Source organism: Schistocerca nitens, chromosome 1, assembly GCF_023898315.1.
Source record: "Schistocerca nitens isolate TAMUIC-IGC-003100 chromosome 1, iqSchNite1.1, whole genome shotgun sequence".
NCBI lineage: Eukaryota > Metazoa > Arthropoda > Insecta > Orthoptera > Acrididae > Schistocerca > Schistocerca nitens.
The window spans coordinates 38,944,826-38,971,730 of record NC_064614.1 but is presented as its reverse complement, the minus strand read 5'-3'; the positions used below and the strand labels follow the sequence as shown (position 1 = coordinate 38,971,730).

The window sequence follows — 26,905 nt, the reverse complement described above, 5'->3', positions numbered from 1 at the left end:
AAACCATAAAATTAAGTAAGTGCTCTATCAGAACCTCGATCAACTCTAAAAATAAAATCAAAGCAGAATGAGAACAGATCTACCTAGCGGTAGTTGCTGAAGCTCTTAGAGGATGATAGTGGAGGTGCATGAGACTTTTAACTTTTCTAGGCCAACTGGCGCGAAAGTTAGCAGCTAGGGTGTAACCAAGGGCCACTTGACTGGCCGATGTAGTGGTGGGGGGATTCATGTGCAAGTTTTCGTTGCCTGTGGAAACAAGGCGTATGGCTTTGACATTTCTAGTGAAGCGACTGTAGTATCTTCCGTTGGTGTAGATGATTGTATGTAGGTTTATGTTGTGATGGATAGGGATGAATGATAGGTGTTTGAAAGATGTAGAGGTGCCACCACGATTACGCTATTTTTATGTGGTGGTGCACTCTATTGTAATTAGTTAATAAAATTGAAGAGGGTCCAGTAGTTGCAAAGAATATATCACAGTTTGACCATTTTGAGTTCCTCTTGTTTTGATATAATGGTTGATCGAGTTCCATTTGTAGTGGAAAGTATATATCAAGTAGAGGTAAGTTGAAATTATATACTGCGTTCGGTTTTTTATTTGATCACATATATACATGCGTACTGTGTTGACAGGTCAATGTTTGCTGCCTATTTTTTAGTCACCTAATTTGCCGTTGCTTGTTAATTTTTCTTCAGTCGATTACAGGAAAGATTCTTTTAGGAAAATAATATTGGGAATAACTAACTAGAAAATTTACTGTGTTCATCGAGACGCAAAACAGATAAAGGCGTACTGCTCTGAATGTGTTCTCTCCCATAATAGAGGCTGTAGGTGGCCCTACATTCGTCAAGAATGAAATATTTCTGTGTATAAAGGATTTTACAAGTTTAGGGTTATGTGCCTCCTGCGTCATATTTGCTGCGATCTTATTTTATCCGAACACAATCTTAGAGTTCCGCAAATGTTAACAATGTCAAAATATTATTGGGGGCTGCTTAGCCGGTAGACTGCAACATTGCAAGAACTTAAATCTTAATTGTGCCCATTGATGGCGAAAAGCTGCCGATGTTGACAAACATTCAAAATAAGCGTCTGACTAGTGTAATTCTGCATCTTTAGTTGCAGTATTTATGCTATGTGAAAACTGAATTTACGTGATGAATATACATTTTAAGGATTACACATGAAGTTTACAGCAGTCAAATAGTGGGAGCGATACTGAACTGGCTACTGTTTGGTTTTGCAAATTAAAAAAAATTTTAATCTGACGTCCAAATATGGTTTACAGGATTGCTCAGCATTTATTAATCCGAATACCGGGATGTTTCCTTTGAAATGCTTACTGTGTGTTCTCATCCTAAGCCTTTAACGGTCAGCACCTGGCATCTGTCAATAATCCCAACATCAATGATGTATTAAACCGTAGACTGCCTTCATTTGTTTCAGACTCTGTGTGTGTGTGTGTGTGTGTGTGTGTGTGTGTGTGTGTGTTTACTCTATTATTATTATTATTATTATTTTATTTAAGGGCACTCAACAGTGAGGTTATTAGTGCAATAGCAAGAATAGTCTGAGACAAATGTTGTTAAACAGCTGTAAGGAACAATGTGTAAAACACTAACCTCTTTTTAAACTGCACTCACACACTCTCATTTTCACATAAATTCACCTACACACACACACACACACACACACACACACACACACAGGCCTACGACTCATTCATATCAAATAATGCAAAATCTAAAACTGTCAGCTTTGTATCAGCTGTGATCTTCCAGCAATATATGTTATAGGTATACTTTCACTGCCCGATGACAGTTAACAGATCAGATTGATAGCTAAATAATTTTAGTTGGAGTCGATAATAATTATTTCCATGTACATTATGCAACTGCGAAAGATAAAATTAATGAAATAATATCAGTGTTAGACACTTGTCATGCAGGCGGGATGAGGTTCTCCTCACTCGCCTCCGCATCGGGCACAGTCTCTTAACGCACGGTTTTTAACTCTGGCGGGAGGACCCCCCAATCTGTAGTGCTTGTGGCGTCCAGATTACTGTCCGCCACATTTTACTTGACTGGCCTTTATTCTCTGACCAGAGGGCGGTGGTTTCCTTGCCACCGGATTTGCCCTCTATTTTGCAAGACGACACAACGACTGTGGTTAAGGTCGTACGGTTTTGTGTCCTGTCCAATTTGTTGGCCTCGGATTTTAGGGAGAGGATTTTAATGTGCTGCTGGGTGACTGGCTCAACCAGGTTTTAGGTAAGAGGTCCGCCAGTCACGATTACCTACTTGTTTCACTTCGATTTCTGCTCTCTTTTCCTTGTGTTTTCTTTCCCTTTTAATGCGTTTGCGTTTCTTCTCCTCTTGTTTTGCTTCTGTATGTGAGGATTTGGAACTGCGTCAGGCCTGTGTCTTTTAGCCGTTGTCCTTGTTCGCTGTCTGTCTTCGTCCCTTCACTGCATGTGTTCCTGTTTCTATGCGTTTGGGTGCTGATGACCATGCTGTTTAGCGCCCGAAAACCTCAAACCCCCCCCCCCCCCACACACACACACACATTATTATCAGTTGCTGTGTGTATGAGGCTCTTATTGTTTTCATGTGCACTGTGTCTGTTGTATAGTCTCGAGGCTCACATCTGTAATCTCTTGGATCAATAAAGACTACCTGCTCTTAGCTGATGCAAATAAAATAAAACTTTGCATAATCAGCCACAGCAGATGCCAATGCAATTAGCTGCAAAAGGCATGTGGCACAAGACCAGCAATAGCAGTGTCTTAAATAATTCATCATTGTTCATCATGCTGCACGGTCTGGCGCCGTGCTATGGTTCACGTGGCTGCAGCAAACCACTCGGGTAGGACAACTTACTTCTGTGCTTTTTTCAATTAAAGAATCACTGAGTTTCCACTAACATCAGTTGGAATTAAATGACTGATACTACAGTGTTAATAAATCAAAAGTCCAAGTCACACTTTTTTTATTAATAAGTTAACAATTTTGGTGCATTCTTGATCATTATCATTGGGCTTTTTTCTGTTAAGAAATAATCTGTCTTCACACACATTACTTTTCATTACACAAGTACAGCTTTATCACTTCAGCTCTGTCAGTAGATGACTACAAGGTTAAGGGCATTTTATCTTCACCATTTTGTAAAATCTGCAAAATCATCAGGCACACAGTTATAATGCTAAGCACCTTGAGAAGTGCGGTGCTGCACAGGAGGAATAGGTAGTTGCACAAAGTTGCATCTACTGTGTTGCTTCTGTGTACTGTGCATTCAGTGACAACATCCCAAGAATTTGATTACCACACCTACCCTTAAGACAGACACTTTGTGCCCCAGTGACTTCATCACTTTAGGGCAGGCAACATATATTGTACAGATGTATCCATCTGTGGGCATCATTGCCATGCCTGTGAAGACTGAGAATCATATAGTTAAGCATTGGAAGGTGGTATCGCGTGTAGTTTGGAGGTGATGCTCTGCTCTTCTTCCATCCCCTTCCCCCCACTCCCATACCCCCTTGTGAAAAAATGAACATGGAAACATATCCACAGATGTGTATAAACAGTAACTGGTTAGATGAGAGATGGCAGGTGACTGTTTGTAATGGAACATTCCAAGAAATTAAGATCTGTCGGAGATGGGCTAATGTGTCAGGCACTTATCCTTTCATCTCCCATAGTGTAACACTGATGACAGTTACCTGTATACCACAAATGTGTTGACAATCAAAACCTCCATCTACCTCATTATATCAGTTAGTTTTCATCTTCGACAAATTTGCAGCTGTTTGCTGTCAGTGGTGTGATATATCCCATTATGGGAGTAGACTTACTGGTCATTCTGTAGGCTCCTGCTAGGGAACCTCCGTTCATGCCTAATATATTCTGTGATATCCAGCTGGCTAGTCAGTGCAATTAGTCCTCATTAACACGGCCATGGTGAGAATGATTTGTGGTGATTGGGTCCTTTCCTGTTTTTTTACTCTGTGCGGTTGGTAAAGGAGCCACAAACTCACACAGTCAGTCAGGCCACTAAGAGTAAATTAATATCTACCAGTTCCCCTGAACACAGGACTCCATAGGTGTTATGGTAGGGCTATGGACACATGCAAAAAGGAATATTTTGAGTAGCTAATTGAGCTAACAAAAGTGTGAGGTTACTTGAATCTTAGCTTCTTCTTCTTCTTCTTCTTCTTCTTCTTCTTCTTCTTCTTCTTCTTCTTTTTTTTTTTTTTTTTTTTTTTTTTTTTTTTTTTTTTTTTTTTTTTTTTTAAACATAGACTGGATCGTTCAGGTTTTGGGCTTGGTGCAATACTAGAATACCATAAACTTCTGATTATTATCAATGTTCCTAATTCTGCTGACATAAGGGAGAGTCCAGATTAATTAGATTCAAAATTATGCTTTTTAAGATTATTATCTGAGGCACTGTAAAATTAGGTATAATGTTTTTTTTCTGCTCTTTACAAAGAGAATTTGGTTAGCAACCTAACTGTGAGGAGCTGTTTAAGGTGCCAAAAATAATTCAGTTATTGTCTTGATTAGATTGGATTGTAAAATTTACTTATGATCTGTATATTTACTTAAGGCAAATATAGTGTACTGTTAGTAATTCTCTGAAATGCTGAGTAACTTTAAATATTCAGGCTCAATATTTAATTAATGCAAGTTAAGTATTGGCTGTGTAAAAAGAGTGACTCTTGTCTTTGAAAAACAAAACAGCTCTTTATTATTTACAATAGATAATCTTTATCTATTGAGCATCTTTCATTGTAAATTTCTAGTACACATCTTTATATACACTATCAAAAGTGTGTTTTGAGATATTGATTCCCTCAGTAAGTTGTTCTGTCTTAGTTAAAGCAGACAAACCCATCCAGTCACAAGTGTTACTCCGTTGTAAGAAAGTTAGTGATGTACCTGTTACCATTACACCACTTCTGAATCTGGTAAAGGGTTTAATTTGCAATGGGACTTAATGCTGCAGACAGATGAGCAGTTGCGGAAAAACTTGGAAAAGTGAGAGGGTACCACTTCATACATTGTGTACATCAGGACTGCTAGACAATAAGGTTAACACCAGAGCAAGCATCCTAGCTTTTGTGTGGCATGCACTTCCTGAGAAAGTCAAAATGATGGTTTACCACAACATTTCAGTCACATGTCTTCTTGTTCTGCCAACAGCCCAATTTGTGGAAACTGTGGTCTGCTGCTTTATGAAAATTAATCATGTAAACTGCCACTATTCTGTGTCAGGTGTGGAGGTGATCACCCTGCCTGATCTCTGAAGTGTGTTACCCTACTATGGAACATAAATTCCTGAAACTTAAGGTCTCTGATTGCCTCTCGTATTTTGAAGCCCGGAGAACTTATATCTCGTCCCTATGGTATTGAATTTGCACAGATGTCGTCACTAAGAAGAATATCTCCATACTACATAGGGAACAATAACAATGTGAGTGTGAACAACTCAGCAATCACCATTTCCAATGTTTATTTATCCATAGGCAGGTCACTGATGTACCTTTGAGATGGCCACCTTAATCCTACAACCCTCCACTCTTTCTCCTACTTAGGGATTTCAATGCGACCACTCCCTGTGTCCATGTTTCCTGAGAGAGACAGTCTGATTGACCAACTTCTTTCTGTTCCTGATCTCTCTCTCCTCAATGGTGGTACCCCTATCCATGGAACTGATTCAGGTATTGTCCTTACAACAGTGTCATTCCCCATTCTTATGGCTTTGATACAAAGGTTGCTATACCACAGTCTTCACTTTCCAGTGATTGTCACTTCCTTGTAATTGGGTGTAAGAACAATTGCCCCATTGTGCTCCCTGAAGGGCAAACTGGCAGGTGTATACCTCTGCCATCATCTTCGTCCCTTCTCTGTCATATTGCATTGATGAGGTCTGAGATATCACCAAAGCAATAAGCTGTATCACTGGAACTGCTATTCCCCCTTTCTATTAACCCGTCCATAGGTTGCCAGTGCCATAGTGGACCAAAGACATTACAACAGCTATTCAGAACCATCAAAAAGCCCTACAATGTCTAAAGCGACGTCCTTGACAGACCACCCTCATTCCTTTCAAGAGGCTCTGTCGAGAAACTCACTACCTAATTAAACATAGTTAGAAAGAATGCTGGAACTGCTTAATCTTCTGCTTGGGAACATATGCCCCTTCTCCCAAGCCTGTGCCAGGCTCTATAGTCTGCTGAATCACCAGTGATCAACAACTGTTTGTGGTCTCCTCCTCCATCATGGTATTTCTACCAATGCGTTGTTTCTTGCTGAACAGCTCCTGACCCACTTTGCAACAGTGTTGGCATTGTCATCTTACCCAGTTATCTTTCAAATGTATTAAAAGACAAGTTGTAGGCATGCCCTTATTCCTTGCCTCTATAACCACAAAATATATGATGAACCTTCTACTGACTGAGAGCTGCTTCTGGCTCTCGACTCACCACATAAGGCCCCGGGCACTGATTCATTCATAATCAGGTGTTGCGACATCTGATTGTGACTCGTGGGGTCCATCAACTCAAAGTCTTTAACCCTATTTGTCTAGAAGGTGTTTTGTCTTTACAGACATAGTATCATAATTCCAATCCTTAAACCAGGCAAAAACTCAGTATCTCTTGACAAGTACCAATGTTGTTGCACAGTTTCTATTTTTGGAACTCATCATTCATAAAAAGCTGACGTGACATTCAAGAATAGCTGCATTCGAAAGCTGAACGTTCTCTGCTTCCTTGTGTTGACCTCTTGCACTGTTTGTGGATTGCACTGTTCTATTCTGCTTGTACTGGGGACTTGTCTCATCCCGGCTGGACTATGGTTGCCAGATGTATTGTTCAGCAGCAACTATGGCTTTGAAATTATTGGGCCCATTACATCAGTATGAAGAAGTAAGACTCACCACTGGCACTATCCAGACGAGTCCCTTACACAGTCTGCTTGTCGAAGTGGGCTTCTTACTTCTTCATTTCTTATATTACCAACTCTTGCTCAATTATGAAATCACCAAATGACAATTCCTAATCACCCAGCTTATTTAATTATTTTGAATACAGGGGATATTGACCCCGTCACTTTACCTCGGGTGGGCTTCCCAGTTGGAATGCACCTTGAGCCCCTCTTCCAGGGTCTTCCTACACCCACCTTAGAAAATGCTACTTCTGTATTTCTGTGCAATCCTCCTTTTTTAGTACTAGAATCGCTCTACATCAAGGATCTAAAGTTTGTCTCTCCCATGGTGTTTTACTATCTCAGTTCTTCAGCCATATCAGGGTGCTGCCATCATTTACAATGATGGCAATGAAATCATGGATGGAGTGGTAAATGCTTTTACATTTCCTACTGGTCAGGAACGGCTTAAGTTGCAAGGGACATAGTGTTTTTGTAATGGAACCTCTGGACTCATAGCTATTAGCAGAGCCCTAAGTTTTATTAAACAGCTCTCCCTTGACTGTGGTGTAGTTTATAGTGTCTTCATGAGTGGTCTCCAAGCTGTTGATCAGTGATGCCTTTGTCATCCTGTGATATCTGCTTTCAGAATCTTCTCTTTGACATTAGTGATACTACCTGCTAAGTTGTATTTTTCTGGGCCCCAAATTGTGTGTGTCCCAGTGAATGATCTGGCTGACCATTCATGGTTAGAGAATCGCTTACCCACCAAACATTCGTTTTTATGATCCTAGGTGCAGATTGTGTGTGCAAGTAAGACCTCTACTGGTTAAGAGTTGGATCATCTAGTGAGCTACTCCCCCTTTAATAAATTCAACATTATGAAGCAGACTACGGCTAGAAGGCGCTTCTCTTTCAATTCTTCTTGCAAGGAATACACTGTCCCTTACAGACAGTAGCTCACATCCCACTGCACTGCTCGCCCATTCTGGTTCTCCATGCCAAGTGTATCTTTCCAATTCTTTGTCTCTAATGTTAGCAGATGATGTACAAACAGTTGAAATGGTTATTCGTAGAAACGTAGAACAACTTGGTTTTTATTCTCAGGTCTAATGTTTTATAGTGCTTTAATGGCGGAGTTGGGTTGTGGGGGTTGGGGTGTCTCCTTTAGTGTGCTACAAGCTTGACCCAACTTACTCCACCAGCTGCCTCGGTCACACCTCTTTATTCTGTTTTTAATTAGTTTTAGATGTCGTTAGCCCTTTTTTGTCACACCCTATCTTAATTTTTTAGGGGTTCCCCTTTATATAGCAATCCAGTTTAGCCAAGACCTTAAGGATTTATTATCCTTGATACTAACTGATGATGATAGACCAGTTGAAGACATTTCTGTGCTTTCTGAGAGAGAGTGGGCTGTATTCACACCTTTTACACTTCCACTACAACAGACAGGAGGTGGAACAATAGTGGAAGGGACACCACCTGCCACATGCTGATCCCTGGGGAAACCTTATGTTGCTACTATATGTCCTGCTGATCTTTGTTACATTTTTAGCCTATTCACTTTTGCTGTTACAGATATCCTCCCTACCTCTGCTAGAAAGAATTATTTATTTATTTTACTTTATTACCACTGCATTGGGTCAGGAGAGGGGGGGGGGGTAGGCATGGAGACAGTGTCTCAAACTGTAGATGAAACCCCAGTGGGCCCCGTCTGCTGTCTGGCCTGCAGACCAGCCCAACCCATATACCTTTATCTCTTATCCAGTTATTTTCCTTCTCTGCCGTGAATCCTGTCAATGCCATGATTTTACCACACCTACATACTATCACATTTTGATCAAATTTCTGGTCGATGTCACTAATTCCAGATGAACTGTTGCATGACGAGGGGCCGCTAACCTCACTGTTCAATCGCTTAATCCCTCCCCGACTTAAGACTGTGGGTTTCAGTCTGCTTCGACTCCTCAGATTAACGCAAATGAAACTTGGATTGTGCACGACCATCACCACACAAATATTTTGTGCACATCACCATTTGGGACATAGACTTAAGTCTATCAACTCTTCATGTCACCTTCCAAAGCAGAACACCTAGCTCACTTGCACCAAATATTCACCAGACTCTGAAAGCCTGAATTAGTGATTACCCATTAGAGTGAATATTAGGGGTGAATGGAGTTCAGTTCCTTGAATAATTATTAATGTGCAAGCAACCAGGCCACCTCAGGAAAAGGTGGAAGCTGTCCTCAGATGATATGCTGTGTTCAAGTTAGTGGACTGATGTTACTCCAGGGATGACATCTTCCTTCCTCCTCCCTCCTGACCCCCCCCCCCCCCCTTATGCATATAGACTGAGGAAAGGACATACTACATGCTTGTTAGAAACACGAGAACTCCCCTTTAAGCAAGATATGGAATCCTGCTTTGTTGTGTATAAAAATGCAGTGAACTTTTTTGTTTCCAGCAGTGTGATTAAATTGCAACTTGTGACGGGGCTATATCATTCTTGTCTATTTTTACCACATATTGACACTTTATGTATACCAGGCACCATTAGGAAGACAACATTTATACAGATTTTGCCACATGAGGAGTGTTCTGTCTTTGGCCCATGGATTGGGGTAAACTCTTGTTTGGTGAGGTACGTAGGGCATTTTATTAGAGGATGGAAAACAGATACGTCATTGAAATATGTGTAATTCAATGCAAGATCTAGTAATAAAACACTATAAAAAACATTATTGACTACATAATCAGTTGTTGTTTGATGGCATTGTAAACTGAAAATAAAGACTGAAGAACATTGACAGTTCAGACTACATTCTGATGTTCTTATTCTGCCAATCAATAATGGTAAAGTCATTAATATCAGTCATGTAGTAAAAATCAAACAATGGAAAATCCAGAATGGAATGTAACAATACGAGGGAAGAAAAGGTGCTACTCACGATATAGCGGAGATGCTGAGTCGCGATAGGCACAATAAAAAGATTCACACAATCATAGCTTCCAACCATTAAGGTCTTTGTCAGCAGTAGACACACACACACACACGCGCACACTCCTGCAAGCGCAACTTGCACACACATCTGCAGTCTCACAGAGCTGAAACTACACTGCGAGCAGCAGCACCAGTGCATGATGGGAGTGGCGACTGGGTGGGGGTAAGGAGGAAGCAGGGGGAGGGGGAGGGATAGTTTGGTGGGAGTGAAGGACAGTCAAGTGTTGCAGTTTAGACGGAGAGCAGAAGAGAAGGTGCAGAGGGGGGAGAGGCTAAGTAGCTGAAAGGAGAGCAATAAAAGTAAATTAAAAGACTGGGTGTGGCGGTGAAATGACGGCTGTGTAGTGCTGGAATGGGAACAGGAAGGGGGCTGGATGGGTGAGGGGGTGACTTAAAGAAGGTTGAGGCCAGGAGGGTTATGGGAACGTAGGATGTATTGCAGGGAAAGTTCCCACCTGCACAATTCAGAAAAGCTGGTGTTGGTGGGAAGGATCCATATGGCACAGGCTGTGATGCAGTCATTGAGATGAGGGGTATCATGTTTGGCAGTGTGTTCAGCTACAAGGTGATCCACTTGTTTTTTTGGCCACAGTTTGTCGGTGGCCGTACATGCGGACAGACAGCTTGTTGGTTGTCGTGCCTACATAGAATGCAGCACAGTTGTTGCAGCTTAGCTTGTAAATCACATGACTGGTTTCACAGGTAGCCCTGCCCTTGATGGGATAGGTGATGTTAGTGACCGGAAGGAGTAGGTGGTGGTAGGAGGATGTATGGGACAGGTGTTCCATCTAGGTCTGTTACAGGGGTATGAGCCATTAGGTAAGGGATAGGGAGCAGGGGTTGTGTAAGGATGGACGAGTATATTGTGTAGGTTCGGTGGACAGCGGAATACCACAGTAGGGGGGGTGGGAAGGATAGTGGGTAGGACACTAAATCATCTCAGGGCACGACGAGAGGTAATTGAAACCCTGGCGGAGAATGTAATTCAGTTGCTCCAGTCTCGGATGGTACTGAGTTACGAGGGGAATGCTCCTCTGTGGCCGGACTGTGGGACTTTGGGAGGTGGTGGAAGACTGGAAAGATAAGGCACGGGAGATTTGTTTTTGTACAAGGATGGGAGGTTAATTACGGTCAGTGAAGGCTTCAGTTAGACCCTTGGTATATTTTGAGAGGGACTGCTCGTCACTGCAGATGCGATGACCATGGGTGGCTAGGCTGTATGGAAGGGACTTCTTGGTATGAAACGGGTGGCAGCTGTCGAAGTGGAGGTATTACTGGTGGTTAGTAGGTTTGTTATGGACGGAGGTAATGATGTAGCCATCTCTGAGGAGGAGGTCAACCTCTAGGAAGGTGGTTTGTTGGGTTGAGTAGGACCAGGTGATGCAAATGGGAGAGAAGTTGTTCGAGGTTCTGGAGAAATGTGAAAAAGGTGTCCTCACCTTTAATCCAGATAGCGTAGATGTCATCAGTGAATCTGAACCGGGTGACAGGTTTAGGATTCTGGGTTTTTAGGAAGGATTCCTCTTGATGGCCCATGAATAGGTTAGCATAGGATGGTGCCATGCGGCTGCCCATAGCAGTACCGCGGATTTGTTTGTAGGTAATGCCTTAAAAGGAGAAGTAATTGTGGGTGAGGATATGGTTGGTCATGGAGACTAGGAAGGAGGTTGTTGGTTTGGAATCCATAGGGCGTCTGGAAAGGTAGTGTTCGATAGCAGTAAGGCCATGGGCATTAGGAATGTTAGTGTACAGGGAGGTGGCATCAGTAGTGACGAGCAGGGCACTGTGTGGTAAAGGGACAGGAACTTGTGAGAGTTGGTCGAGGAAATGGTTGGTATCTTTTATATAGGAGGATAGGTTCTGGGTAATAGGTTGAAGGTGTCGGTCTATGAGAGAAGTGATTCTCTCAGTAGGGGCACAGTAACCGGCCACAATGGGGCGTCCTGGGTGGTTGGGTTTATGGACTTTAGGAAGCATGTAGAAGGTGGGAGTGTGGGGAGTGGTAGGGGTAAGTAGAGAGATGGACTCTGGGGAGAGGTTCTGGGATGGGCCTTAGGATTTGAGTAGTAACTGGAGATCCTGCTGGATTGCTGGAATGGGATCACTGTGGCATGGTTTGTAGGTGAAAGTATCTGACATCTGATGGAGTCCTGCCACGTAATCCTTGCAGTTCAAAACTACGGTGGTGGAGCCTTTGCCTGTAGGTAGGATTATAAGATTGGGATCAGTTTTTAGATGGTGCACTGCGGTTCTTGCTGCGGATGTAAGGTAAGTATGTATGTTGAGGGATTTGGGGAATGATGGTGAAACAAGGTTCGAGGATAAGAAATTCTGGAAAGTTCACAGGGTGTGGTTTGGAGGCAGTGGGGGTGCATCACAGTTGGATGGAGGAGTGAAGTCAGTCAGGCAAGGTTCAATATTGGTCATTTGGTTGAGCCCGATTGGTCGAGTTGGTGGCAAAAAGTGTTTCCACTGTTGGGACTGGGAGAACATCTTTAATTAATCCTGCATGGTTGAATTTGGGAGTGGGGCAAAAGGTGAGGCCTTTGGAAAGGGCTGATATTTCTGTGGGACTAAGGGCTCTGGAAGAATGGTTCAAGACTGTGTTGTGTGTCTGTTTAGGTTTTGAGTTCTGTGGGAGTGAGTTTTGGAGGGTAGGATAAGTGTAGTAGGTCTGCGAGACAGGGTTTGTCAGCTATGAGGGGACGTGGGGGAGGTCTGGAGGTGGTTGTAGAATTGATGGACAGTGGTACTCCGATGCGGGAGTAGGAATTGAGCAGGATGGAGCGCTTTTTGAGGTTGCGTTGTGCATGTTGCTCAAGTTCCTGTAGGGCAAGAGGTTCATTGTGTGTTATGGGTTCCAGGAATTTGGGATTGCATAGCAGGTGAATTTTGCAGATGGAGAGAAGGTACTTCAAGGAGGATTGGGCTTGGTTGATATGGTTTTGCAGGACTGTGTTGCCGAGGACTAAGGATTGGCGGAATCTGAACAGGTGGAGGTCATTGTGAATGAGGGGTGGCAACCAGAAATAGGTAATTTGATGGTAAGGCTATTAGGGTGGGATTTCATGAGCCAAGTAACAACGCAGGAACAGTATGTGGGACTGGGATCTGAATAGGGATAAGGAAACTTTTCTGTATAGATGCAGATAGAAAGAGCAAAGATCCATGGTGGGGCAAAAGTGCAAAAAAATACATACGTAAGTAGAATTATGTCCGTCATTTCACCGCCACACCCAGTCTTTTAATTTATTTTTATTTCTCTTCTTTCTGGTACTTAGCCCCCACCCCCGCCCCCACCCCTCCCGCACCTTCTTTCCTGCTCTCCGTCTAAACTGCAACACTTCACTGTCCACCACTCCCACCATACTATCCCTCCCCCTCCCTGCCCCTGCCTCCTCCTTACCCCCACTCAGTCGCCACTCCCATAATGCACTGGTGCTGCTGCTCGCAGTGTAGTTTCAGCTCTCTCAGACTGCAGACGTGTGTGCAAGTTACGCTTGCGCGCGCGCGCGTGTGTGTGTGTGTGTGTGTGTGTGTGTGTCTACTGCTGACAAAGGCTTTAATGACCGAAAGCTATGATTGTGTGAATCTTTTTATTGTGCCTATCACGACTCAGCATCTACGCTATATGGTGAGTAACAACTTTCCTTCCCTCGTATTGTTACATCATGTAGTAAGTTTGTTATGTCATTATTATAATCTCAAAATAATTGTTTACCAGATCCATAAATGTAAGATAGTTACAAATTTACTGACCAATACTTACTCTCAGGAGGTAAAATTTTTAGTACTAATGATAAGCGTGTGTTGAATGTACACAAAACCATCAAGGCTTTCAGAGCTGAGGAAAGAAGGATAAGTTGGGTAAGTTTAAAAAGGGACTGGTCGTTCAGGTCCCAGGGCGGGAGGACTTATGTTTTGTGTCCGTTGGCAGTTTTAGAAATGTTACATCCTAGGTGTAGGTAGTGGCCACCAATTTCATCTTGTTGTTTTCTCAAGTAAATTTTCCTTTTTAATCCATAACTAAATTCACCATGCACTTTGTAAATCAGATCTTCGCTGATGGACTACATATCATCAAATAGTTTTTATATTCAACATGATTAAAAATGTAATTGAGAATTGTTAAACACTCCTGCAAAACAAGCTGCTGGGAAAGAACTTTGTGTTGGGGGGGGGGGGGGGGTGCTATGTTTGGTTGCGTATTGTGAGAGGCATCCAAGGTGCCTTTCCAACACGTTTTTGAGTGTCTTTCAAAGACATTCGGGAGTGATCTGACAAATGCAACACAACAGCAATTGGAACACAGTTAAAGTGACCTTAAACCTGAGATATTCAAGCCTAAGATGGGAGATTTTGAATTGGCACACTCCTTTTATTCTGTGCAGTAGTTCTTTCACTTAATTTTTCACTATACAGTAATACTAGGAACTATAGGAAACTATAAATCTCATTTTGAATGTTTGTTTTTTAACTATGAATGTAGTAACTTGTTTCGTGACCTTGTAGCTTGGCTCAAGGTGGGGCCATGAAATGTGAAGGGAGAGGAGGGGGTGGGGTTTGTGGTTAAATCACTAGAGGTTTTTATAGTGCAACAAATGTAACTGTTATATTTCCATTTCATACCATTTTACCTCTTGGAGAAGTCCTGTCAGTACTATACATACCTTGATTGAAAAGAGCTATTGGTGCAAAGATGGAATATCTGTCATGCCTGGATCAGTTTTCTGTTAGAGTTGTTAAAAATTCATCATCAAGGATGCACAACTGTTAAAATTACTTTTTTTTCCACAACTGAGTTAATTTTGTTTTAAATTTTAATACACAAATTAAATTTCAGGGTCTTACACCTGGAACACCAATCTTCATCACAAAATTTGTACCTGCTGAAGTTCAAACACCATGCTTAGGAGCAGCTGCACTTCTACCTCCTAACCCAACGGCTGGTCCTCCTGCACTTAAGACTGTTTTCCCTGGAAATGTTTCACTGGTTAGTAGCAGCCGTTTCTAATTGTGTCAGATAAGTATATAAATTATTCTTATATTGGCTGTGCTTTTGGCGATGAAATGGAAAAAAGGTACTGTTGAAGAGATCTTAGTTTCATTGTCTGAATGTGGAGTATTGTGATTCAGTGCAGTGTGTAGTAGACTGGTTTCAGCACTCACACCTGCTACACATTCCACACTTATCCACTAAAAATATTTGTAATTTAAAAACAGCATGAATATAGTATTTAGTGTAACACATTCCATCATGTCATTGAAAATAATCAACTTTCCCTTCTGCCAGAAGGAGGAGCCACAGGTTCTGAAAGCTTGCAAATTTCAATACCTTTATATGTGTGCTCTGCTGCCACTGCTTGGTGAGTAGTTTTTTTATCTGTCCTGTTACATTATATTCAGTTTTCAGAAGATATCCTAGTTCACTCCTGCTGACTAGCTAAAACATTACACGTCATATGATAAAATAGCTTTGGCACATACATTATTAATTATATGGTGTTATACAAACAATATTTGCAACACCAGAGGTCTCTCTACTTACCAGTACAGAAATAGAAACTACAGGAGGTGTGGAGATGCACACAAGTAAGAAGTCATCCTGAATCCCTTAGACTCACAGGAATTTGAAAAAAAGTCATTCTTCGGCAGTCCGAGATTCATTGATAACAAGAGATAAAAGTTAAGATGCACGATTGTACAAAATTTTTCCTTCCCTCCTGCAAACCATATCATGAGAGATATCATAGTGCAGAAAATATATGAGACATAAAAGTTGACATGAGCATGACTCTCTTTTTATCTGCTTCGGATCACAAGGTTGGTAAAAACTTACATAAAAAACAAACCTCAAAGCCGTCTGCATGCTTTTAAGTGGGTGTCGCTAGTGGGCAGCTGTTGAAGCATCATTGTCCATGGGGCTGATTCAGATAAACAGAGCTCTGTCTGGATGGACATTTTCCCTCCAAATTTTTTCCAAAGTAGCAAAGGTTTGTAAGCAATTGTTTCGTCTTTGAAAGGATTCAGACTACTTCAAAATAGCATGCTACAGTTGGAGATAGAGCTATCAGAAGTGTCATACGGTTTTTAGGCACTAAAAATATTTGATTATTTAAAATCAAATGAAATGTATAGCATTGTTAATTTCAGGAAGGAGGCAGTTATCTGCCACAATACAGTGAAAGCTGACCTGAAAAAAAAATGTGAATGGGAAAATGTAGGTACCACAGAAGTGAAGAACATAACCGAGAAAGTAAGTGGATCGCTAGGAAAAAAATTGCATTGACTTGGAACATCTGCTCTCCCATATTTCCATACTTTATTAAAACTGAGTTTATGTGACTCAGTGTCAGACCCTCTATATCAGACACTACATTATGTTTTAATTACCAAAACTGTGATCATTTGTTGTATGTTTGCTGCAGGGGAAACTTCTTGTGCCATCATGGAACAAAGGTGCAGGAATCTAGTATATCATATACATCTCCACCAAAGTGTGTAAATTGTTCAGTTGATCATCCTATGCTGAAGTAGGGATTGCCGTGTTAAGCTGAGACGTGAAAACATCGGTAACTGAAGGTGACAAGGGGAATCATATATGGTAAGGCTAAGAAATTCATCAAAGTTATGTAGTCAGCAGCATTTGCCACATCTTTTGCAACAGTTCTTAAAAAATCTCATCAAAAACAGTGCCTTGACTGAAATTTGGACTTCAGAATTGGCCCTGAGTACATGTTCTTGCAGTTGCAGCTGCAGCTGCAAAGGGAAAACTTTCTCTGAACAGTTATGCTTCAAAGGCAACAGATTTTCCAAACATTCAATCTCAATAATGTAAACTGTCAACAAACTTGTACACACAAATATCACCACCTACAAGGAAAGAGAAAAACCATAAACTGGAGAAAACCAAGTAAATCAAATTAAAAAGACTGATTCACTGAACACTGCTACAATACAGTGGTGAAGGCAGTGGCTTCAATATTCATCTCATGCTGGAAAAACCAAAAAGCCCAACTACCATTTTCCACACCATCTTTTGCACATCATCACAGCAGACAAAATGAGAAGGGGAACGAAAACCTCAACTGATCAGAGGCACTTTAGTGAGTTTAGAACTTTCATGAAGGATCTCAAACTGATACCACTGGAAAAACCTCTATGCTTCTGTCTGCAGGAGACACTTGGAAAAGCTGTAATGATTTCTGTGTTAAGACCCTATTCTCTCCATGAGCAATAAAATCTTAATGGCAATAGACCCAAGAATAGGATGGTGTTATTCATGAGTAGTGCATGCCACATGTCACCTGTTCCATTCATGGCTAGCTCGAAGGCAACAGCAATTGTCATTCATATTTCACTGATAATCACCATATACATAGCATTTTCACCTCATTGGCCTCTCGATAAATAGACTCTTGAGTATAGATTTAAGTGTCAGGAAGTCATTTCTGAAAGTATTTGTATGGAGCGTAGCCATGTATGGGAGTGAAACGTGGACGATAAATAGTTTAGACAAGAAGAGAATAGAAGCTTTCGAAATGTGGTGCTACAGAAGAATGCTGAAGATAAGATGAGTAGATCACGTAACTAATGAGGAGGTATTGAATAGGATTGGGGAGAAGAGAAGTTTGTGGCACAACTTGACTAGAAGAAGGGATCGGTTGGTAGGACATGTTCTGAGACATCGAGGGATCACCAATTTAGTATTGGAGGGCAGCGTGGAGGGTAAAAATCATAGAGGGAGACCAAGAGATGAATACACTAAGCAGATTCAGAAGGATGTAGGTTGCAGTAGGTACTGGGAGATGAAGAAGCTTGCACAGGATAGAGTAGCATGGAGAGCTGCATCAAACCAGTCTCAGGACTGAAGACCACAACAACAACAATATGTAATAAGTAACTCCTCCCATCATGTGTACTTCTTGGGGATTTCATTTTACATAATATGTTTTCGGATTTGGATAAAACCTGACTAGAGGGTGAAGTCCTCAAGAAACTCATTGAATCACAAGACACTTCTATCTTGAAGCTGAGATCAAGCTATGGATTTCAGGTCAAGACTTGAGTGGACCACGTCACAAATGTGATCTACTATGCCTCTGAGACATTAATACTTCACTTCTACAATGGAATAACAAATGTGAGTCAGCATTCAGAGACAATGGGTGACTGCATAAGCACTGGACCAGAACACCAAGAGAGAATTTAGTGATCTTTCGGGTAATGAAGAAAAACAAAGCACATAATTAGAGGTAGCAGAGAAAGATCATAGCAAGAGTTTCTGAATTCCATTAATTGGTCCATACCTGCTTCAAAGTTTTGGTAATCAATCAGGATGATCTTTGTTAAAGGTAGATTCACATCTATCTCTGCCACAACGAATGATGATACTTTTTTTCTCTTTAACTTCATGACCTGGTACAGGACAGAAATCTAGTATATATCGTTTTTTGAACTACGAGGGCGGTTCAGAAAGTAACCTCCGATTGGTCACAGTGCGGGTTGTGGGGGGAGTAGCGACGCCATCTGTGCGTTCACGCACTCAACAGGTCAGTCGGCATCAAGCCGTGGTCGAGTGAACGTTGTACCTGCGCTAGTTTAGTTTTTGTGGCAGTTTGAAATGTGTGCTGCAATAGAAAACCCCGCCAAATGTGAAGTGCGTGCTGTCATAAGGTTTTTTACAGCCAAAGGATATTCTGCAGCAGCTATTCATCGTGAGCTTTGTGCCGTGTACGGACCAAGAGTTATGAGTGAAGGAGTTGTCCGTGAATGGGTACGTTTATTTAAAAGTGGACGAGAAAACGTTCTTTTGCACGATAACGCCCGTCCTCACTCTGCTCGCAGAACAACGGCCCTTCTTGAGTCCTTCAAGTGGGACGTTATCAACCATCCACCTTACAGCCCAGACCTGGCGCCAAGTGATTATCACCTCTTCATGCATTTGAAGAAATGGCTCGGGTCACAGCGGTTTGATGACGATGAAGAGCTCAAAGATGCGGTCACAGGCTGGCTCCAGGCACAAGCGAGTGATTTTTATGCAGAAGGAATTTCAAAGCTTGTGAAGAGATACGATAAGTGCCTCAATCGCTATGGAGACTATGTAGAAAAATAGTGCAAAGATGTAGTTGTAAGATGTATATATTAAAATATTTTTATTTAACTTGGTGTATTTGTTTAAATCAACCGGAGGTTACTTTCTGAACGGCCCTCGTATATATGATCTCAAGGAACACCTTATCCAGTTCTCATGTAAGTTCAGGAAGTATCATTCGACCCTAGACAACCTGACCCTTCTGGTGGCAATGGTTTACTTAGATGACTCCAAGGAATAGCTTTAGTTGAATGTTTCCAGAGAGTCTTAAGGATTCACGGAGTGGCTTCAGTGCTAAGCTATATATAATCGTTGTGGCTCTCAAGAGGTGAGATGTGCCCGTATGAAAACTTCCCTCACATGCTCCAACTTCCAGTGTTCTGGAGTCCATCCAGAGAATTTACTGAGCAGGGAATCTTTTTCAGATTATCCAGGCCACCTTGTTCTCTCTATTGAAGCAAGAGCTAGAAGGTGTCACTCTGTTGTGTTCTGGGGCACTCCGGACTTTGAAGGAATGGGATTGCGGATGCAGCTTTCATATAGGCTTGTGATCATTCAAGGCCTGCCTACAGTCAGTTAAGTAACTGGGTAAGATAGAGAGGGCTGTCACTAGTATAAGGGAGAGAAAGTGGCTGGAAATCACCAGGCTGTAGTACACTTCCATCCCATCACTCAGATGAAACAAGTTTATTTTATGTCACCTTTGTATAGTGCAGAGCCCATTGACCCATAGCTTCCTACTGTGTTGTAAAAAGTCTGCAGAATGCACCACAATTTGTGTCACTGTATCAGTGCACCATATATTAACTGAATGTTGTTCATATGCTGACAGAGGGCATTAAAGGAGTTTGCTAGAGACTTGCCCTCTATTTGATGAGGTGGTTGACTGAGTGGATCACGGAGTTCAACATTTTGTGAGGTATCAGGACTCTTTTAAAAGTCTGTAGGTGACTGATTCAAATTGCTGGCTCCTTCCCTCTCCTTGTTTTTTGTGTCAGTCAGCTGCATGTAAATGGAAGAAAACTAGTATTTTTATCCAGCTCTCTTGATTTTTGTGTGTGTATATATATTATGTTAAGACTATCGTAATTTGGTGCTTGCTGACAATCGTATACATTTTTATTGTTTGTTGAAATGTAATTATTTAAAATTATAAATAATTTAATTATTTCAGTTTTTGAGACACTCATACTAGTTACGTTGCTGTAGGTTCACTAACCACACACTGAAGTCCAAATTTCAGTCAAGGCACTGTTTTTGATGAGATTTTTTAAGAACTGCTGCAAAAGATGTGGCAAATGCTGCTGACTACATAACTTTGATGAATTTATTAGCCTTACCATATATGATTCCCCTTGTCACCTTCAGTTACCGATGTTTTCACTAGCAGTGTGTATCATAAAGTGTGCGTATCAAGTGTGTAGTCCGATTTGTAAAGTTTTGTCAGTGATGCCACGTAACATGTTTGTTTGAAAATATGAAATATTAACAGTAATACTCTTAATTTATAAAAGGAGAATGTTCTTCTTCATGTGTCCCAAAAGCACATAATCTCACGATTATTCATTTTTCTATAAATGCCCTGAACACAATTATTCATTTATTTATAAGATTACCCATCCCTCTTACTAGCTTCCCACCAATAAAAGAAAATGTTGTTCAGTGCCCCCACACCTGAGACAGAAGTAGAACAAGCTCTGCTGCCTTTATGCTGAATCATGCAGACCTGGGATAAGACTCTGGAATCATGTTTGGGAAGCCAACACTTCAAATTGCTGTCTGACCATCCATTGACAAATTCAGGCATCTACTGACATGTGAAAACTATTTCACATGACAATGCTCTGATTCTTACATTATCCCCATTGTCAACTTCGCATTGATAATGGGGAACATAGTGGTGGATTGTCCCAACCTGGGACAATGTTTACATTGGTGGGCATTTGAGGGGTCAGCTCTCCTTGCTGGTCTGACCTTGAAGAAGCAGCATTTCATAAACTCCCAAATGATGGTTTCACACGTTCTCAAAAAAGCTGTTACTGTATTCCCGTGGGACACCTTCACAATAGTATTGCTTGTAAGGCAAGACTTTTTTTGTATAGTCCACAAATGCATACACTCATAATAAGCAAAAGGTGACTTAGGTAAGGAGGTATGTTTTGAGGTATCAGAAGCCTCAACATGTGTGTCATAGTGTGTAGATGATTAGAGTGGGAAGAGTATTTGATGTCATTCATTTTGTATCTAGCATGATACAGTGAAATTACACCAGTGGCATAGCAGCTAATGAATATATTATAGCTCAGATATGTTCCAAATGCTGAAGTATTTGTTCAAAAGGAAATATAGTTTTAATGATATTGAGTACAGTGAAACTAATATGGGAGGGTAATAAATACTTAACCTGGTTTTTCATCCCATTTGTCTTTAATATGACAATTTTCTGGTAGGTTACATAAATGTGAACTGCTATGCTGGTCCATTAGTCTCACAGAAAAATGAATGTAGAATTAATAGTTGAACTTACAAGAAATATACAGCCATGTAAATAGAACTTGTCCTACTAAGGCTCCTAATGTGTCATTTAATTGAAGAAAATTCAATTTCTGTGACCACAAGGATATCAGTACTGGGCAGCTAAATGTGCTCGGTGGTACACACAAGTTTGTTTCAGGTGAATTAAATAACCTTTATGTGGTGAAGGAGGTGATGGCCACTTGGGTGATACTCTTTACAGTTAGTCTTTGTTAGCTGTTGAATGAAAATGGATTGGTACATGAACAGTTAAGGTTACACGAATCTCCTTTCCATTTTACCTGGATTTATCATACATATGAGAAAAATAGTAGCAAATATGAACATTCTTTGTCATACTGTGTCTTTGCTGAAAATACTCTTTCACTGCTTGTTACATTTCATTTTAATTCCCTGTCAGGTGATTGTGTTAATTTCTTTTATCTAGTTACTTTCTATAACTAGCTTAACTAGCTTTGTAAGTGAGTTCTAAGGTCAAAGGAGAGCAATGGCATACCATCTCCAAAGGATCATGCCTTTTAAAGCACTGTACTCTTAGGGTGCACTATTGAAATGAATGAACACCAAATTTTTGATTGTGTTATCTTCCATCACCATCTTATTACAGTTTCCAGCACCTGTCGGATGTTTTCCATGTGGTCATAAGTCAGAAGTAACAAGGGCATTTCCTTTATGCTAATTGGATTATGGTTACAAAAATGGCATTGTTTTCATTTTCCATTTCTAATTTTAAAAGTATTCAATATATCTAAAAACAAAGATGATGTGACTTACCAAACGAAAGCGCTGGCACGTCGATAGACACACAAACAAACACAAACGTACACACAAAATTCTAGCTTTTGCAACCAACGGTATGATCACAATCTGTGATCATATGACATTTACACAGAACACAAACAAATAATAGTAAAATGAAAAAATGAGAAATGAAAAATTAATGACATCAGCTACTATTCAGAATGTTCCACATTAGTTGTGATACATTTCATACTTTTCAAAAATAATTTCTGTTAAGTATTGGTTGCAGTACTGCAGTAGTCAGTTTTAGTTTATTTCACATTGCATGCTGGCTGAAACTACTCCTGGTCCATATGTATAAAAGTATTTACTGCCACCTACAGGCCAGCAGTGCAAGAGGTCATTACACTTGCAACTTATCAGTAGAATGTTAACTGCCATACTCATACTTTTATGTTGAAAAAGATAACCTTAACTGTTATAGGTAACTGGCAGTCAGTAATGTCTATGAAGGGCTGAGCTATTTTGTTGCATTTGTTTACAAATATTGTAAAATTTGACCATGACTAGTGGCAAATGTAGGAACTATTAGTTAGGGTATGATATGAGTTTCATACCGAGTCGTTTTGTTAGGGCGAATGTGCAAATGGATCTGTGGAATGTGCAATAAGTAGCTGTAACAGTTGGCTATCATATCAAATCAAAGCTATATAGGGTGCTCCTTTCATCAGTATATGTGCAAGATCATAATACATGGTGAGCACAAAGTCTTGCCCTGATTATAAAAATTTATAACAGAATAACCGTTTGACATAAAAATTTACATTTGATGCCATTACATTGGTTAGTGTTGACTTACCAAATGAAAGTGCTGGCAGGTCGACAGACACACAAACGAACACAAACATACACACAAAATTCAAGCTTTCGCAACAAACTGTTGCCTCATCAGGAAAGAGGGAAGGAGAGGGAAAGACGAAAGGATGTGGGTTTTAAGGGAGAAGGTAAGGAGTCATTCCAATCCCGGGAGCGGAAAGACTTACCATAGGGGGAAAAAAGGACGGGTATACACTCGCGCACACACACATATCCATCCACACATATACAGACACAAGCAGTGTCTGCAAACGAATCTGCTCCAGTCCGGAATCCCTGAAGCATTACACCAACAACCTGACAACAGCTTTCGCATCCCGCAACTACCCTCCCGACCTGGTACAGAAGCAAATAACCAGAGCCACTTCCTCATCCTCTCAAACCCAGAACCTCCCACAGAAGAACCACAAAAGTGCCCCACTTGTGACAGGATACTTTCCGGGACTGGATCAGATTCTGAATGTGGCTCTCCAGCAGGGATACGACTTCCTCAAATCCTGCCCTGAAATGAGATCCATCCTTCATGAAATCCTCCCCACTCCACCAAGAGTGTCTTTCCGCCGTCCACCTAACCTTCGTAACCTCTTAGTTCATCCCTATGAAATCCCCAAACCACCTTCCCTACCCTCTGGCTCCTACCCTTGTAACTGCCCCCGGTGTAAAACCTGTCCCATGCACCCTCCCACCACCACCTACTCCAGTCCTGTAACCCGGAGGGTGTACACGATCAAAGGCAGAGCCACGTGTGAAAGCACCCACGTGATCTACCAACTGACCTGCCTACACTGTGATGCATTCTATGTGGGAATGACCAGCAACAAACTGTCCATTCGCATGAATGGACACAGGCAGACAGTGTTTGTTGGTAATGAGGATCACCCTGTGGCTAAACATGCCTTGGTGCACGGCCAGCACATCTTAGCACAGTGTTACACCGTCCGGGTTATCTGGATACTTCCCACTAACACCAACCTATCCGAGCTCCGGAGATGGGAACTTGCTCTTCAATATATCCTCTCTTCTCGTTATCCACCAGGCCTCAATCTCTGCTAATTTCAAGTTGCCACCACTCATACCTCACCCGTCATTCAACAACATCTTTGCCTCTGCACTTCTGCCTCGACTGACATCTCAGCCCAAACTCTTTGTCTTTAAATATGTCTGCTTGTGAGATGTCTGCTTGTGTCTGTATATGTGTGGATGGATATGTGTGTGTGTGCGAGTGTATACCCGTCCCTTTTTCCCCCTAAGGTAAGTCTTTCCGCTCCCGGGATTGGAATGACTCCTTACCATCTCCCTTAAAACCCACATCCTATCGTCTTTCCCTCTCCTTCCCTCTTTCCTGATGAGGCAACAGTTTGTTGCGAAAGCTTGAATTTTGTGTGTATGTTTGTGTTCGTTTGTGTGTCTGTCGACCTGCCAGCACTTTCATTTGGTAAGTCACATCATCTTTGTGTTATATAGATAGAGGGAAACATTCCACGTGGGAAAAATTATATATAAAAACAAAGATGAGGTGGCTTACCGAACGAAAGCGCTGGCAGGTCGATAGACACACAAACAAACACAAACATACACACAAAATTCTAGCTTTCGCAACCAACGGTTGCCTCATCAGGAAAGGGGGAAGGAGAGGGAAAGATGAAAGGATGTGGGTTTTAAGGGAGAGGGTAAGGAGTCATTCCAATCCCGGGAGCGGAAAGACTTACCTTAGGGGGGAAAAAAGGACAGGTATACACTCGCACGCACACACACACACACACACACATCCATCCACACATACAGACACAAGCAGACATATTTAAAGACAAAGAGTTTGGGCAGAGATGTCAGTCGAGGTGGACGTGTAGAGGCAAAGAAGTTGTTTAAAGACAGGTGAGGTATGAGTGGCGGCAACTTGAAATTAGGAATTAGCGGAGATTGAGGCCTGGCGGATAACGAGAAGAGAGGATATACTGAAGGGCAAGTTCCCATCTCCGGAGTTCGGATAGGTTGGTGTTGGTGGGAAGTATCCAGATAACCCGGACGGTGTAACACTGTGCCAAGATGTGCTGGCTGTGCACCAAGGCATGTTTAGCCACCGGGTGATCCTCATTACCAACAAACACTGTCTGCCTGTGTCCATTCATGCGAATGGACAGTTTGTTGCTGGTCATTCCCACATAGAATGCATCACAGTGTAGGCAGGTCAGTTGGTAAATCACGTGGGTGCTTTCACATGTGGCTCTGCCTTTGATCGTGTACACCTTCCGGGTTACAGGACTGGAGTAGGTGGTGGTGGGAGGGTGCATGGGACAGGTTTTGCACCGGGGGCGGTTACAAGGATAGGAGCCAGAGGGTAGGGAAGGTGGTTTGGGGATTTCATAGGGATGAACTAAGAGGTTACGAAGGTTAGGTGGACGGCGGAAAGACACTCTTGGCGGAGTGGGGAGGATTTCATGAAGGATGGATCTCATCTCAGGGCAGGATTTGAGGAAGTCGTATCCCTGCTGGAGAGCCACACTAGAATTTTGTGTGTATGTTTGTGTTTGTTTGTGTGTCTATCGACCTGCCAGCGCTTTCGTTCGGTAAGTCACCTCATCTTTGTTTTTTTTAATATATATATATATATATATATATATATATATATATATATATATATATATATATATATATATATATATATATATATATGACCTCTTACGTTAGTAAATCTCAACAGGGGATCCCTTGGTAGCTCGGTGAATGTTGAGGCAGTATTCCAGTTCCCGCCAGGTGTTTCGTAACGTGTTCTGTCACAGTACCCACAGCATCTTGTATCCATCCTAGTGTTAAGTTTGTAGATGTTAGCAACTAGTGTGAAGAAGACTCTGTCCTTGACATAGCCCCAGAAATAATAGTCAAGGGGCGTAATGTCACGAGAGGGGAGTAATGTCCAGATCGGTGGATTGGAAGGAACGGTTCAACACCCTGGTCACCCCCCTCTCCAGACATAACGCCCCTTGACTTTTGGGGCTATATCAAGGACAGAGTCTTCATCACACCAGTTGCTGATGTCGACGAACTGAAGGCTAGGATACAAGCTGCTGTGGGTACTGTGACAGAACACATGTTACGAAACACCTGGCGGGAACTGGAATACCGCCTCGATATTCTCAGAGCTACCAAGGGAGCACACATTGAGGTTTACTAACGTAAGTGGTCTTAAAAAACAACTAGTAACACTAACTTATGTAATGGCATCAAATGTAACTTATTATGTCGAACGTTTATCCTGTTATAAATTTTTATAATCAGGGCAAGACTTTGTGCTCACCCTGTACTACTGTAGTTCCATAATCACATCACACTGTTACAACTTTATCTTTCAGGAAATCTTTCTCTCCATTGGCTGATGATTTTAGAAAAAAAGCAATGCTCATTAAAATTATCATCAGTTGTTAGAAGTCTTGAATTGATGTGCAGCTCTTTGATGCTATTCACCCCATCATACCATTGCTACGAAATATACCTAATATTAATTTTTAATCTTTTTTCCAATCGAGCCTGTGGAGAATGCTTGTTCATTGTGGAAGAACTATCGAAAGCACCAATGTTACTTATTAGATTGCAGAAATTCTTTCATTTTCTCCTTTCATGTAAATGGCACACTTACATTTCTAAACGAATGGAATGAAACTATGGATCTGTATGGATAGTTTATAACAACTTGAGTCATATTAATCTTTTTTCAACATTCTCTCCGT

At 41.5% G+C, this 26,905-nt stretch overlaps 1 protein-coding gene across 3 annotated transcripts in view; it reads left to right on the top strand.

Moving 5' to 3' along the window:
• The first annotated feature begins 305 nt into the window (after positions 1-305).
• The window catches only part of LOC126240858 (zinc finger protein 37-like), a 156,087-nt gene continuing 129,487 nt past the window's right edge, over positions 306-26,905 (top strand). For all 3 annotated transcript variants that reach the window (XM_049947960.1, XM_049947959.1, XM_049947958.1), the window contains exons 1-2: positions 306-562; positions 14,778-14,927. In XM_049947960.1, the coding sequence (XP_049803917.1) occupies positions 515-562; positions 14,778-14,927 (198 nt within the window). In that variant the 5' untranslated portion in view covers positions 306-514. The remainder of the gene's footprint in view (positions 563-14,777; positions 14,928-26,905) is intronic.